We start from the raw sequence: 14,040 nt of genomic DNA, 5'->3' as shown, positions 1-14,040 counted from the left end.
TAAGCTTGTAGAATATCGACAAGGTGCATAGTAACGCCAAGTTATTACTGTAGTAGCACCGGCTTCCCGGAGCATCACACCATTAAGTAATGCCCATGAGGAGGAGACGCTCCTCAAAATGGCGTGTCATGGGAGGACGCCACGGGTGTCCGCTCCAACTGTAGCCCAAGGTGGTGACCTCCACCACCCAATGGGCCATTCTTTATTTAGACAGTTGAGCTCTCAGTGTCTTTTTCTATGTGGCAGTTGATCTGATGATTGAATCTCTGCCATGTGGTCCAAATAGGCATGCAAAAAGGCAGACTTTAGAGAGACCTATTTCAGTTTGGCATTTCACATGGGCACATGCATTAAGAAATTCGTGTACAAAGCCGAGAAGGTGAAATGAAAACACTTTCATGAAAGTGTGTCATTTTTTCCCCAGCAAGACACCATCCATGCTGCCATGACATGCTGCAATGACTGCAACATGCACCTTCAGTGTAGACAGTCCCCCCTTCACCCCCCCCCCCCCACCGTCTAGCAGCATACTTGTCAAGTCTGATGGTTTACTTGTGTGACTCACGTTTTTGTTTTGTTGCGGTTTCAAGCATATCTCCGGGTCAGGGGGGGTTCCCTAAAAGAATAAAAACAACAAAAAAAATGTTTGTTCCACAAAACACATGGGTGATGCATATTGTCATCAGAGCAACACTGGGTTCAATAACCTATTTAGGTCCATCCAGTGTAACCGGCCAATTCTGCTTGTTCAGATAAAGCTCAATGAACCTCCAACATTGGATGCTAATGAGCAACCAGCAACTAAATGGCTATGGGAAGACTTCAGTTTGAATGCACAGGGAAGTCAAAACTAGGGGAACACTATATTTGGTAAAGTGTGGAGGTGTGATGAAAAGGTTGTGGTGACGGGGTTGTTTGAAACGTAAGACGAAGACACTGCTGAAATATACTTGAATTAAACACTGATGGTGTTGCGATATCGTGATCATTCCGCAAAAATATTCAAGAGTGGAATGGTGCCATTGCTATTTTGAACATACTATTTACAGCCAGTGTGTAGGTTGTTGGTTGACCAGACATTTCCAAAAAACATCTGGATTATCAGATTCTTACACTGACATATGCACAGATATAGGGCACTTTGCTGCATGAGTTATGGATAAAAAGATTTTTTAACAGACATTTCATTAAATCTTCAAGTAGGTAGCCACTTGCACTTGTATGACTGCAAATACGGTAAACTTTGTCAAGATGTGTAGGCGTTACTGAAAGGACTTACAATTACAATAATTTTCTCAGAACAATTCAATTTAAATTAAACGGTCATCATTAGTTTGCCTACAGAAGACACCGGGCATAAACTATAGGCTTTGTGTTACGCAATAGCCGAACAAATAGTAGGTTCAAAACTCTATTAAACATATTATTAATCAAAACCTGTATTTGATCACGTTGTCTTATGTTTATTATTGTAATGTAGTAGTATAAAGAAAGTGCTGACGTTATCTGCTGCCAATTTGGACAGTTTTCTATCTAGTGTATGCTAGAGCTAGAGCGTCTGCCTCTCTGACCGAGACAAGGACGTGTCCCTGTCTATGGCATTTGAGATTTAGCTACAGGCTGACAACACACTTCTGGAAGTCCCTTAATTTCACACGTTAGGATGACAGAAGGGCTTGCATTCTTTTCTGAGTTCACCATATGAGATGTGTTACAGATGGCATGAAGACTGTTCAGAAAAAGAAAAAAAAAGGTATCTAGGTAATATTCACTGTATAATATAATATAATATAATAATAATGTGGTGGGTAGGGATGAAATCGAACCCTGGTTTTGTCATACATTATACATACACGTGGGCGGCTGTGTGGCTCAGGCGGTAGAGCGAGTTGTCCACTAATCGCAGGGTTCCCTCGGCCCACGTGACTCCACGTTCCGAAGTGTCCTCGGTCCAACCCTAAGTTGCTCCCGATGGCAGGCTAGTGCCTTGCATGGCAGCTCTGCTACCACTGGTGTGTGAGACAGTGGGTGAATGAGACACAGCGTGAAGCGCTTTGTAGATCCACTAAGGTTAAAAGGCGCTATATAAGTGCAGATACAGCCAAACATTTCTAGATATCATATCCGTATGTGCTTTTTGAACACCCCATTCCAGATTTAGTCCCCATTGGGATGTTAATTGAAACCCATTTCATGTTGAGGCAGTTTGGAACTCTGTAGTGAGTGAAAGCGATACACTAGACGCTATTTTTAAACACTATGTGCTTCGGTACTCAGCAGCCACACTCTGGGAGTGTGTGTTATCTACACAGACACTTGCATTTCACAATAATAGCATTTACAGTACACTGGGCAGATCTTAATAGGGCAGATAGTTCCTGAATTGTCTTGTGGCAAAGGTGGCATGCTGTGACAGTGCCATGTTTAAAGTCGCTCTTCAGTGCAATCCATTCTGCATGCCGACGTTTGTCTATTGAGACTGCATGGCTTTGTGATTGATTTTATACACTTCTTAGCAACGGGTGTAAGCTAACACAGCATATGTATATATTGTCTCAAAAACTGTGCATTTCATAGTACCTCCCCCATCCACCCCAATATCTATCTATCTTGCATATCTATCTTGCATATATTGTATATCTTGTTTATTTATTTTGTTTATTTATCTTGTTTATTTATCTGTGTATTATCTGTTTATTCTTCTTGTGAATTGAATGTATATGTTTGCACGGAACAAAAAGGAGTGGCTCTTAATTTCATTGTACATATGTATAGTGACAATAAAAGGCATTCATTCATTAAAACACCCGAACTTAATAATTAGATGGGGATATCTGGATACTTTTGGTCAAATAGTGAAGATAGAAAAGATGACTATTCTGAGCAGCATCTGTGGGCAAATAGAAAGGGCAAAAGGTGAGTGGTTACGTGAGCACGTATGCTCAGTTCCCTGTTCAAGTTGCATTGTGAAAAAACCACCACAGGATGTTGAAGCGTTTCTGTTTTTTTTTCCTTTTTTTCAGGTCAACTGTTTATCTCTGAGAGCTCCTCAGTCACGCACATGTGAGTCATCATAACATGCTAAAGTAAAATAAAGCCCTGAGGCCACACGCTAGTTGTGAATGCTTTTTTTTTTTTAGTGAATCCAGGCTGTGAACCCACCCATGTGCCACATGTTGAGCTCTTGGCTAGCCAAAACAAAACAAAACAACGGCAGTCTTCATACACATTTCGGGCTCGACTGTGTATTATATATTATATATTAATATATGACAGTTTTGTACCCTATATCTGACTACGTGTGTGGACCTGTGATATGATATTACCGCCTAAAAAGTGGGTTAGTGGAATGAAACATTCAGCGGCTGGTTTGATTCGGGTCGAGGTTGAATTACTGATCGGAAGGTCGCGAGTTCAAATCCCAGGACTGCTGAACTGTCACTGCTGAGCATTTGAGTGAGGCGCTTAACCCTCAGTTGTATAAACGACATAAATGGAAGTCGCTCTTGATAAGGACGTCTCCCAAACGCCATAAAAGTAGAGCAAAGTAAGGGTTTCCTCCATGTTTGCTGGAGGAAACCCATGTTCCTCCACGGACCCAGTATGTCCGTGTATACCCAGTATACACGGACATACTGGGTATTCCACATGTCTAGAACTTACTGCCGCTTGAACCATCTCGTCGTTTTGTGATCAGTTTTGCATAACATATAACGACGTGATGATTTTGAACGAGGAACCGATGCTTCAAATTCAAGATATTGCGTAATAAAACGACAAAATAAGATAAGATGAGTCTAGACTGCGTTAGAGTGTAGAGAGAAAAACAGGATGTCTCTAATGCAAAAGAGCTCAAGTTTGACAGAGGAACTAGGCTCCAAGTAGCATTTGATTCAGTTCCAGAGTCCTAATAATGTGCCTAAGACAAGCCCGTGACAGTGAAAAGAACTCTCCTATGATACTTTTGCAAAAGAGAATCTGCTACCACTGGACATCACATGCGTCTGTGCGAGTGCGTGACTGACAAGAAAGATCAACAAGAAAAGGAGAAGGTTATAAGAAGATTGCGTGGTCATTATTTTTGGTGGTTCCCTGTCTGCTAAACCATCTGTGAAAACAATACGTCAATAGAGATGGGCAATCGAAAACAAGAGTGCCAGTAGGTCAAAGGTCACACTTCTCTCTCTCTCTTGGGTTCATTAACAAGTGAAAAGTGTTTGTCATGCCAGATGTTAATACAACACCTGTTGACAAAAGGATTCTTTCTTTGTTGGTGAACTTTACGAACATTACGACTTACTTTATTCGTAGGGTGCATTAGTCATTTGGGTTGAAAACAATGCGACTGTAAGATAGTTTCACAGACGACTCTTTTTAAAAAATTATTATTATTATTTTAAAAAATAGTTCTAAATAGGAAGCTAAATCACGCCCAAGCAATTTTACGGAATTGAGCGCAAATTTCCGAAAGGGATCCTTTAAATTTCCAGGACACCTGCAACAAGCCCAGACTTGTATTCCTCCCTCTGTCAACTACATATGCTTCGTTTCAGTTATTCCAAAACCATTATGAATTATTCAGTAATAGTGTGCTTCAAGATGCATAAGACGAGGCTTTAAGGGGATAATGGTTCGAACAAGACATCTGTCGGTACATATTAAATAATTAACTAGTGTCTTTTTGCTTTACCCAATCAAAAATGCAGTTCAGTTTGAATAATATACATAATCATTATACTACAGTCAGCATGAATGATTTAAAATGACGAATGCAATCTAACACAATCTCTTACATTACAGTAAACAAACCCCACATGATACGAATAATAATAATACCAATCATACTAAAGTGCTCGTAAACCACTTTATCAGAATCCAGGTTCGTACGATAGTTGTATGTTAATCCCCTGATTTGCCTCGATCATTATTCATTTTAATATAGAGTGAACACTGTGACTAATTTCTGTAAATATGTACGGCCCAACTGCATACTACAGGAAAAGAGAAAAAAACACACGTGCGTCACACTGTGGTTAATCCGAGCCCTTAAAAGCTTCTGCAAAACACCGCTTCACAACACAACTTCAACATCGAGCATCTCTCTCGACGTTTCTCTTACCGTGAACTCACTCTGGAGCGTCTGAAAACATGTGAGTAACATGTAACAGAAAAGACATGCTTAGAAAACGACAAAGAGCTTGAAATCTGACTTGATTGCTTGATTGCCGAGCTTTAACTTTAACGATGGTTTGATTTCAAATCGTGGAAATATTTGGTGCCTGAACTAATAAGTCATTAACGTTGACGTGTTCTCTTGCTGTTTTCAGAAGTGTTCAGAGAATTAAAAATGATAAACATGACTGACCCTTTGGCTGCCTTCTTATCGACAGTCTCTCCAACAGTAAGTAGGATGTAAAGCAAAGCAAAATAAATCACAGCATGTTGAAAATCATCGGTTACATTAAACGATATGTCTTTTGTATGTTGATTTACTCAATACTTGAAATTCGTTCAGAATGAATGTATTAATCTTCTTCTTTTATCCACAGGATGATTATGGCAGTGGTTCTGGTATTGGCGATTATGACTTTGATAGCCCGTGTGATAAGAGCATCGTGCGACGCTTTCGCATGTACTATGAACCCCCTTTGTACTTGCTCATCGTCACTCTGGGCTTCGCGGGGAACCTGCTGGTGCTCTGGATCTACAAGCACTTCAAGAATCGCTTGAAGACCATGACAGATGTATACCTGCTGAACCTAGCCTTGGCTGACCTGCTGTTCTTGTGTACGCTTCCCTTATGGGCGGTGGATGCCATGAAGGGCTGGGCATTTGGCACGACTCTGTGCAAGAGCACAGCGGCACTGTACAAGATCAACTTCTTCAGCAGCATGTTTCTCCTGACTTGCATCAGCGTGGACCGGTACGTCTCGATCGTGCAGAGCACCAAGGCGCAGAACTCCAAGGAGCTGCGTCTGGCCTGCAGCAAAGTGGTGTGCGTGTTTGTCTGGGTCCTGTCCATCATATTGTCCATTCCAGAGTTTCTCTTCGCCCGGACCAAAGTGGACCCCGACGGCAATCATTTTTGCACCATGGTCTACTGGAACAATGAAAACAACCACACAAAGATCCTGGTCCTGGCTCTTCAGATCAGTATGGGCTTCTGTATTCCACTCCTAGTCATGATCTACTGCTACTCGGTCATCATTAGAACCTTGCTCAAGGCCAAGAACTTTGAGAAGCACAAAGCATTGCGCGTCATCCTGGCAGTCGTGACTGTGTTTATCCTTTCTCAGCTGCCGTACAATAGCTTGCTGGTGGTGGAGGCAACGCAGGCAGCAAACACCACCATCACGGACTGTGCCGAGGCCCAGGGCTTTGACATCGCCACCCAGGTCATGAAGAGTCTGGCTTACATGCACAGCTGCCTCAACCCCTTCCTGTATGCCTTCATTGGGGTGCGCTTCCGAAAAGACCTGAAAAAGCTGTACAGAAAGTACGGCTGCACGACATCCAAATCCGGCAAACTCGGAGGTCCACTTCGCTCTTCCGTCATGTCCGATACAGACAGCACCATGGCTTTCTCGCTGTAAGCTCCGCCTTGGGACAGTATTAGTGCACGAGTTCAGGAATGACTTCTCAAAGCTCATGAATCTGTGACTCGTGATAGAAAGACAGTTTAAGTAGGTGTGCACGAAAGCTGCCTCAGCTGTGGAAAGAGCTGTGTATGTGTAAAAGTCTGTTAATAAGGAATAACTACACCAAATGTACCGAGTGATGTTTTTTTTTTATTTTTATTTTATTCCTGTCAATATGATGTATTAAAAAGAAGGCTGTGTTCCTTCAAAGCTATGTAAATAACATTGAAGTGATATCTGTGACTTTATTATGATTTGTATGCCTCCAGGTGTCTCACCATTGTTTGTTGCAAGTGCAAGAGCTTGTATTTCGGTATGCATTTTCATTTTATCCTCAAAGTATTCCATGGAATTCACTGTAATGCAAAACTGAACCGACATGTGTGTGCTAAAGCTACATTAAATTTCAGTTTAAGCCAATCGTTTCCGTTTGTTTTGTTTTTTTTGCATATAAACTTCCATCTGAATACATCTGAAACAAAACCTGTTCACTTTTCTTCAGAAGGAGAACTAGGATCACCTTGGTTACACTTATTTGTTTACTTTGTCGAGTGTTTCGTGCAAAGCTTGGTCACACGGTGAGAGTAGTACAGATTGTGGTCGAAAAGCCGTTGTGAACATGACGTACAACCTTTGAACGCAGGAGACACGGTGGCACTTGTGGGCGAAGAGGCACGTCTCTAGTTCAAATTTGACTCGGACTAGTTTGCCGTCTCTTATTTGAATGAGAAAAAAACTTTTTGGGGTGGGGAATTTGGAGCATACTTTCCTCATTTTGTTTTGTTTGATCAAAAACTCCACTTTCCAAAAGTCCACTTTCTAAAGATCTCAGAATGTCCATAATGCAAATTTGAAATCATCCTAAAGGGTGGGTTTTGCTAGCTGAAATGGCTCAACTTTGACACCCCATATCTCCAAAACAGCTCACATAGATAGAACCTTAGAATTACGGATATTATATGGAAGGTCACCAGCATGAACCTGTCTTGTGTCAACAGTTCAGGCTGGTGGAATTACATATACAGCATTTTGGCAGACACCCTTATCCAGAGTGACTTACATTTATCCCATTTATACAACTGAGCAAATGAGGGTTAAGAGTTAGTGAACTCCAGACTAGCACCTTTAACCACTGAGCCACCACTGCCCCTCTGGTATAATAATGTAAAGAATGTTTTCTTAGCACAACACTGGGGCCTTAATACCAATCAACCATCATTTAAATGTCACAACCTATCTTGGTTGCTGACCACATGCAACCTTTTATGAGCTCAAATGACCCATCTTTAATGGCTACCTTCTACATGACAATGTGCCGTGTCGTTTCAAAAACATAATGGCCGCGAGTCCAGTGTACAGAAGAGTCTAATAGAGCATGTTCGGGACCCGATATCAGTACAGTTCTTAATGAAGTGCCCATCTTTTCAAAAATATACAAGCAGATCCAGAGCACCATTCTGACCACAAGGTATAACCGTTATACGTTTTAATGAGAAAAGTTTTATCCAGAACCACGTCACGTAGAAGACTCTAGCTGTAATTTTGGTGTAGAGATCTGCTTCAAATGTGTTCTGATTTATTATATAGAAGTATATGCTTTGGTTTGGTTAGATGTTGATTCTTTTTCTACTGATATACTATTCGTAGCCCACATAAACAAAATGTTCTACTTCGTCAAGAGGTTAATTGAGACCACAGGCTGAGATTGGATCAAAAAACCACACACACACACACACACACTTCACACTGCCGTGTTCGCACGACAGGAAGTGCAAGTGGTTCAAGGGGGGACAAGTTGAATCAGACGCATACAACAAAAGTAGCAGTGCATTCTCAGCACTTGCAATTATGCTATACTCTACAACTTAAACCTCCACACAGTAAACGTACCCTTAACTCTGAACCCGGCGATATAAGCGAAAAAACGGACAATTATGTCACACTAGGATTGCAATATTCAGAATGGTATTTAGAACTGCTTTATGAATGACATACCGGTGTGGATTTCAGACATGCTTCACTGCTTATTGAACTCTCGGTCACATCTCCACACATCACTCCTCGACAGACTATAATATATGAATTTATTTGTACATACGTTAAGGACAAATGCACAATATTATACACGTCGTCTAAGCAGCAGATCCTGAAAAGTCAGAACCCTACAGTGTCTGTGAAATGTACTTCCTTCATTCCGCCGAACTGAATACTTCCCAGTGATGAATTTCGACGGTTTTTGGACGAGCTGCAAAAACGTCTTCGAGATTAGTTACCTAGATAGATGAGCCTGAAGTGCACATAGAGTAAACAGCTAAGGTATGTTTTCTCCGAACAGAGATCAGTCGTCTGGCTCAACCGATCGTGAGCGTTTCTATTCTGAGAAAACCTGAGAAGAACCAAAGAGTGATAAGCAGCATGACGATCCTACTGCCGCACTTATGCATTTCCCCTCACTCTTCCTTGTAACTGAGTAATTTGCAACCATAATTAATCAAAACTGCATTAATAAGTGTTTTATTTCAGTGACACACTCGATGAGATTTTGCAGTGTGAGATTATTGCTTTAATCGGCGCAAATGGAAAGCCACAACCAAGCTGCTTCGACCATGTGGTTACGTTTCATTGGTTATTTCAGTATATAAGCACCCTTACTAACGTTTGGGCAACTATTTCCACTGTGCGCGCTTATCAAACATTTCCTATCTTACTTTATATCTAAATAGCATCGCAAAACAAAAAGTGTATAAATAATTAGTGCATAAACAATGAAATACAGCAATGTTAAGTGTCATACTGTAGACTTAATGTTAAGCTTAACACACAGCGGTCTTTAAATAACTGGGTTTGAGATGAATGTTGGGAGAACCTAGCAAAAGGTAACAGCAAAGCTGCTGGCGTGTAGACCACGATCATTCCCGGGTTTATTTCTCAACCTTGTAACACTGCTACAGCTTCATTTAGCTCCTGAGTACGCCGCTGTTTACTTCGATGTAGTTATAAATATATATACGTATAATAGGACATGAGGTTTATCAGTCTCGCCTTGTAGTGTTATGTGCCTTCCTTCTAAAGCCGACATGTGCGAATCGTCCTACAACGGTAAAACATGATGTGCAAGTATTATGAACAGTGTAATCTGCATTGGGTCTTCAGCCAAAATCCAGTCCCTTCCTAATCATCTTTGTCCTTCGCCCCGTGCTTTAAGATGCGTGTGAACGCCACGTAATTGAAGTTGCCCTTCTTGTCAATAGGAGCTTCTCGGAAGAGCTCGTCCACCTCTTCGTCCGTGAACCGGTCGCCCATGGTGGTCAGAAGCTCCCTGAGGTATTCCTCTTGGATAGAACCTGGATAAAGTACGGAGAAAACATTGAACGGTTCTTACAGTCGCTTGCATAAACAAACAAACAAACAAACAAACAAACAAACAAACAAACATTCACCCCACCTCAGACTTTTAGGTGAATACAATTATTCACTTTAGTTACAGATGAAACTGAAACTGCATTAGTATTCACCCTTTGCTGTGAAGCCCCTTCAGATTTATTTGTACAGTACTTTGAACAACACGGCCACAAAAGCAGCTTCACAGAAATCCGGGTATCGATTTAGATCCCTAATTTGAGAGAAGTATAGGCGGCGACGGCGGTAAAGGAAAAACTCCCCGAGACAACATGCGGAAGAAATCTTGAGACTCCTAAGGGAATCCATCCTCTACTGGGTGACACCTTATAGTGAGAGTATAAATTATTAGAGGATGCGGGTGTAGAAGTCGACCAGTACCGTGCGCGTTCAGGACGAGTAAACACATATCAGCCGTAACATTAAAACCACCTGCCTAATATTGTATAGGTCCCCCTTGTGCTCTGAGCCGTCGAGGCATGCACACCACAAGACATGAACTGACTGTTCACTTGCGGTCTAATACAATGCAATGAGGTAATCAATTGATGTTATTCAGGTCACTGTCAATGGTTTTAATGTTATGACTGATCGGTGTATGGTGAATAAATGTCCTGGGATGAGCGCAGGACCGTGTTTACGATTACAGCAGCAGTTCATATGCGTAAATCGACAGTGTTAAGCCGAGATTATCCACGGAGAAGCATAAGTTAGACTTTTTGAGGAGTGCAAATCATGAGGTAAGTAAGCACTGGTGCAACCAATTCCCTATGCAAAATTAGCTGAACGAAACCCAAGGGGTATTCACGACGTATGCGTGTACATGGTGAAACGATCACCCGGTCTCGTATTGTAATCTTGAATGATCTGCTGTTCTTCAGTTCTACTACATGAGATTATAGCACAAGCCCTGTCCTGTTTTACTGACTTATTACTATGACATTTCAAATGACCTGGATATTTTTTTATAGCATTTACACTGGTGACAACCGGAAAGCATAATGCACTAGATCACTATTAAAGGGTGAAAAGACTCGGTGAGGCTTGAAAATGGAGCATATTCACTGTACTGGTTCAATACGTCTACTACTATTTTAAAGAATGACCTGTTCCATCCTCGTCGAAGCAAGCAAAAGCGTTTCTGATGACGTCCTCGGGGTCTGTGCCATTCAGCTTCTCTCCGAACATCGTGAGGAACATGGTGAAGTTGATGGGACCTGGTGCTTCGTTCATCATGGCCTCAAGGTATTCATCTGTGGGGTTCTTACCTAATAAAAAACAGGTTTTGTCATCAGAGTTAGTTTGTTTTTTCCTTTTACGATTTAATTCCCATCATCCCCATCTCTCCCTATCGCATGTCAGCCATGTGATGTGCTTCCTCTGAGATGCATGACGCTTGTGCAATGCCATACGTCTGAATGTACTTAGCGGAATCACCAAGCGCCCGTCGCCGTCTTCCTGAGCTCAACGGTGTCCAGTATCGGCTATTGTCACTTGTGAGAAAGGAATTCCATCCCTACCATCTAGACAGCGAGGCTCATTTATGCTTCCTGGGACATTGTGTCCAGTATCGGGTCTGCAGTTGCCCTGCAGAATTGGGTTACTACTGAACTGCTGCTACGGGTTAGTTTTTTTGACCCCAGGTTTGGACATTCCGCACATCTATACATATATTAATACATACAATAGCAGCCATGCAGTGTGGTCTCCTATCTGTAAATTACTGCATAAATATTGCACTGTATAACAGTAAACTAGTCAACCCATTTAAAGAAGACTTTGAGAGTAGAAATAAATACCACAAGATGCAAATCACTCATCAGCAATAAGAATCAGGAAGCCAGATAGGAATTCACATAAAAGACCGAGATGAGCCTCAAAAATTCTGAGACCAAGATTAACCTCTACCAAAGTGATGGAAAGGTCAGAACGTGGAGAAAGAAAAGATCTGTTCATGATTCAAAACATACAAGCTCATGTGTGAAACACGGCAGAGGTAGCATCATGGCTTGGGCTGGCATGGCTGCTTCTGGAACAGGCTCACTAATCTTTATTGATGTGGTCACTAACGATGGCAGCAGCAGAATGAATTCAGACGTCCACAGAAACAGTCAGTACCTCGACACGGACAACAATAATCCGATATTAACCCGATTAAGACGATACTCGGATTAAGAAACTATCATGTAAACAGCGATTATTGTTGATCCTTAATCCGACTAGAGTCATACTCAAAGTAAACACAGATGGAATTAAGACGTGTGGAGTATTTCCTGTTTTAGTCGCATTATCGGCGTGCGTTACAGACCTGTACACACCTTAATCACATTATTAACATCGCGTGAGAGTTTTCACCGCATTTTGCAACAGGACACGATCCCACACGGCAGCGCTCAACCGTTTGAGGGCAAACAAGAGAGCACGTGCTAACAGACGACTGCTTGAAGCCGTGGGCTGCGTCCCAAACCGCATACTTACCTACTAAGGTATATAGTAGGTGAAATACATGCATCTCAGCTACTATATAGTAGGTACGTGCGCGGTTTGGGACGCAGCCCACGGCTTCAAGCAGTCGTCTATTTGCACGTACGGCACGACAGATAATTAACCGCACTTGAAGCTTTCGTAAAATTAAAACTGAAACACGCGAGACTGTATACGGTCCCATAACGAAGACCGACCGTACGTCGATACGTGAAATTCTGGAGGGAACGTCGGACGGCGTGGCGCGGGGACGTAATGACGTGTGACGTTAATCCATCTACATTCTATAACACGTAAAACCTGAACATAAAAGGAATATTCTAAAAGCGACTCATGTAAACACCTTAATCAGAATATTGTCTTACTCAGAATAAGGCCAATAATTACATCACTGCTGTCCGTGTAAACGTAGTCAGTGTTTTAAAATTGACAGAGAAATGCATCCAATTTAATCAGGAGGAGCTTTATCATGCAGGAAGACAATGACTCAAAACACACTGCCTACTCAACAAAGTAAGATTTTAGACCTTAACCTAGTTGAGCATGCATTTCACATCCTGAAGACGCTATAATTTAAGGGCATTCTAGTATATATGGCAATAGCAGTCATGATTCTGGATATTAATACAGGGTTTACATTTTGAGATAATTATATTTCCTATACTGCCACTGTGTCTTATCTTAAACATCACCACCACCAGTGTTACCTAATGAAGCCAGCATGTCATGCAGGTCCTCTTTATCTATGAAGCCATCACGGTTCTGGTCGATCATATTGAAGGCCTCCTTGAACTCCTGGATCTGGGACTGGTCAAACATGGCAAACACATTGGAAGTGGCCCTCTGAGGACGCTTCTTGCTGGTCTTCACCTTTGCCCTTTTGCTGGACATTTTGCCACTTCTGTCTTTGACTGCCAAGGAGAAAGGGCTTTAAAACAAAACGAGGGGGAAAGGATGTTCAAAACAACCGTCAGTAACGTTAGCAAAGACAGGAGTGGGATATAAAAAGAGCGGTCATTTTATCCTAATAATTAATAGTCGAGGTTATTACACTTCCATTAGCAAGCATGCTAACTAGTTAACACGTTAACCGAGCTAGCTATATAATTAGCCGTTCTGAACGTTAACTAGTGCTGGGTGTTTATATAAAGTGTAAGAAATGAACATGAACCTTTATTTCAATATTTATATCTGCTGTCAGATTTGTCTGAAGAGCAAATGAGGTCACTGAAGCCGGGTGGATGTTACAAAAACAAACGCCCACTGATCACAACGCACTAGATAGCCATCTATGCTAAGCACTGATAAATACCTATCTCCTTCAAGCCAAACTAGCTAAATGCTTTCGAATAGCTTTAATATTGTGATAGATAAAACGCAATTCGTGTAAATTAAGAAGAAGAAGGGGAAAAAAAACAACAATCCCTACCTAACTGGATATAAAAGTAGAGCCACCAACGAGGCCACCAAGACTCTGCTGAAAGTTACCCCCTATAAAAGACCAACATGGGCCCGCCCG

The 14,040-nt window shown here is 41.7% G+C and overlaps 2 protein-coding genes across 5 annotated transcripts; one reads left to right on the top strand and one right to left on the bottom strand.

Annotated features, from left to right (window-relative positions):
- The first annotated feature begins 1,558 nt into the window (after nucleotides 1–1,558).
- On the top strand, nucleotides 1,559–7,058 carry ccr9a (chemokine (C-C motif) receptor 9a). Of its 2 annotated transcripts, none has more exons than XM_047156628.2 (3): nucleotides 1,559–3,063; nucleotides 5,328–5,401; nucleotides 5,550–7,058. In XM_047156628.2, exons 2-3 carry the CDS (start codon nucleotides 5,348–5,350, stop codon nucleotides 6,591–6,593), a joined length of 1,098 nt encoding a protein of 365 aa, XP_047012584.1. In that variant the 5' UTR covers nucleotides 1,559–3,063; nucleotides 5,328–5,347; the 3' UTR covers nucleotides 6,594–7,058. The 2 variants fall into 2 exon arrangements, with proteins under 2 accessions (XP_047012584.1, XP_017326929.1); XM_017471440.3 differs by lacking the exon at nucleotides 1,559–3,063 and adding an exon at nucleotides 3,660–5,150.
- Nucleotides 7,059–8,705: 1,647 nt separating this feature from the next.
- Nucleotides 8,706–14,005, bottom strand: LOC108267401 (myosin regulatory light polypeptide 9). Of its 3 annotated transcripts, none has more exons than XM_017471441.3 (4): nucleotides 13,951–14,005; nucleotides 13,229–13,449; nucleotides 11,144–11,305; nucleotides 8,706–9,982 (listed from the first exon to the last, which is right to left on the bottom strand). In XM_017471441.3, exons 2-4 carry the CDS (start codon nucleotides 13,410–13,412, stop codon nucleotides 9,810–9,812), a joined length of 519 nt encoding a protein of 172 aa, XP_017326930.1. In that variant the 5' UTR covers nucleotides 13,413–13,449; nucleotides 13,951–14,005; the 3' UTR covers nucleotides 8,706–9,809. The 3 variants fall into 3 exon arrangements, with proteins under 3 accessions (XP_017326930.1, XP_017326933.1, XP_017326932.1); XM_017471444.3 differs by having other exon boundaries at nucleotides 13,229–13,432; XM_017471443.3 differs by lacking the exon at nucleotides 13,951–14,005 and adding an exon at nucleotides 13,693–13,839.
- Between the last annotated feature and the right edge of the window lie 35 nt (nucleotides 14,006–14,040).

This window comes from Ictalurus punctatus, chromosome 7 (assembly GCF_001660625.3).
Source record: "Ictalurus punctatus breed USDA103 chromosome 7, Coco_2.0, whole genome shotgun sequence".
Taxonomy (NCBI): domain Eukaryota; kingdom Metazoa; phylum Chordata; class Actinopteri; order Siluriformes; family Ictaluridae; genus Ictalurus; species Ictalurus punctatus.
The sequence above is the reverse complement of the archived record's forward strand: the minus strand, read 5'-3'. Positions and strand labels throughout refer to the sequence as shown.

Coding starts and splice junctions, on each gene's coding strand:
- LOC108267401 (XM_017471441.3), bottom strand. CDS start 13,412: ATGTCCAGCAAAAGGGCAAAGGTGAAGACCAGCAAGAAGCGTCCTCAG. Junction 11,306..13,228: donor TGACATGCTGGCTTCATTAG/GTAACACTGGTG, acceptor GTTTTTTATTAG/GTAAGAACCCCACAGATGAA. Junction 9,983..11,143: donor CTTCGACGAGGATGGAACAG/GTCATTCTTTAA, acceptor TACTTTATCCAG/GTTCTATCCAAGAGGAATAC.
- ccr9a (XM_047156628.2), top strand. CDS start 5,348: ATGATAAACATGACTGACCCTTTGGCTGCCTTCTTATCGACAGTCTCT. Junction 5,402..5,549: donor TATCGACAGTCTCTCCAACA/GTAAGTAGGATG, acceptor TTTTATCCACAG/GATGATTATGGCAGTGGTTC.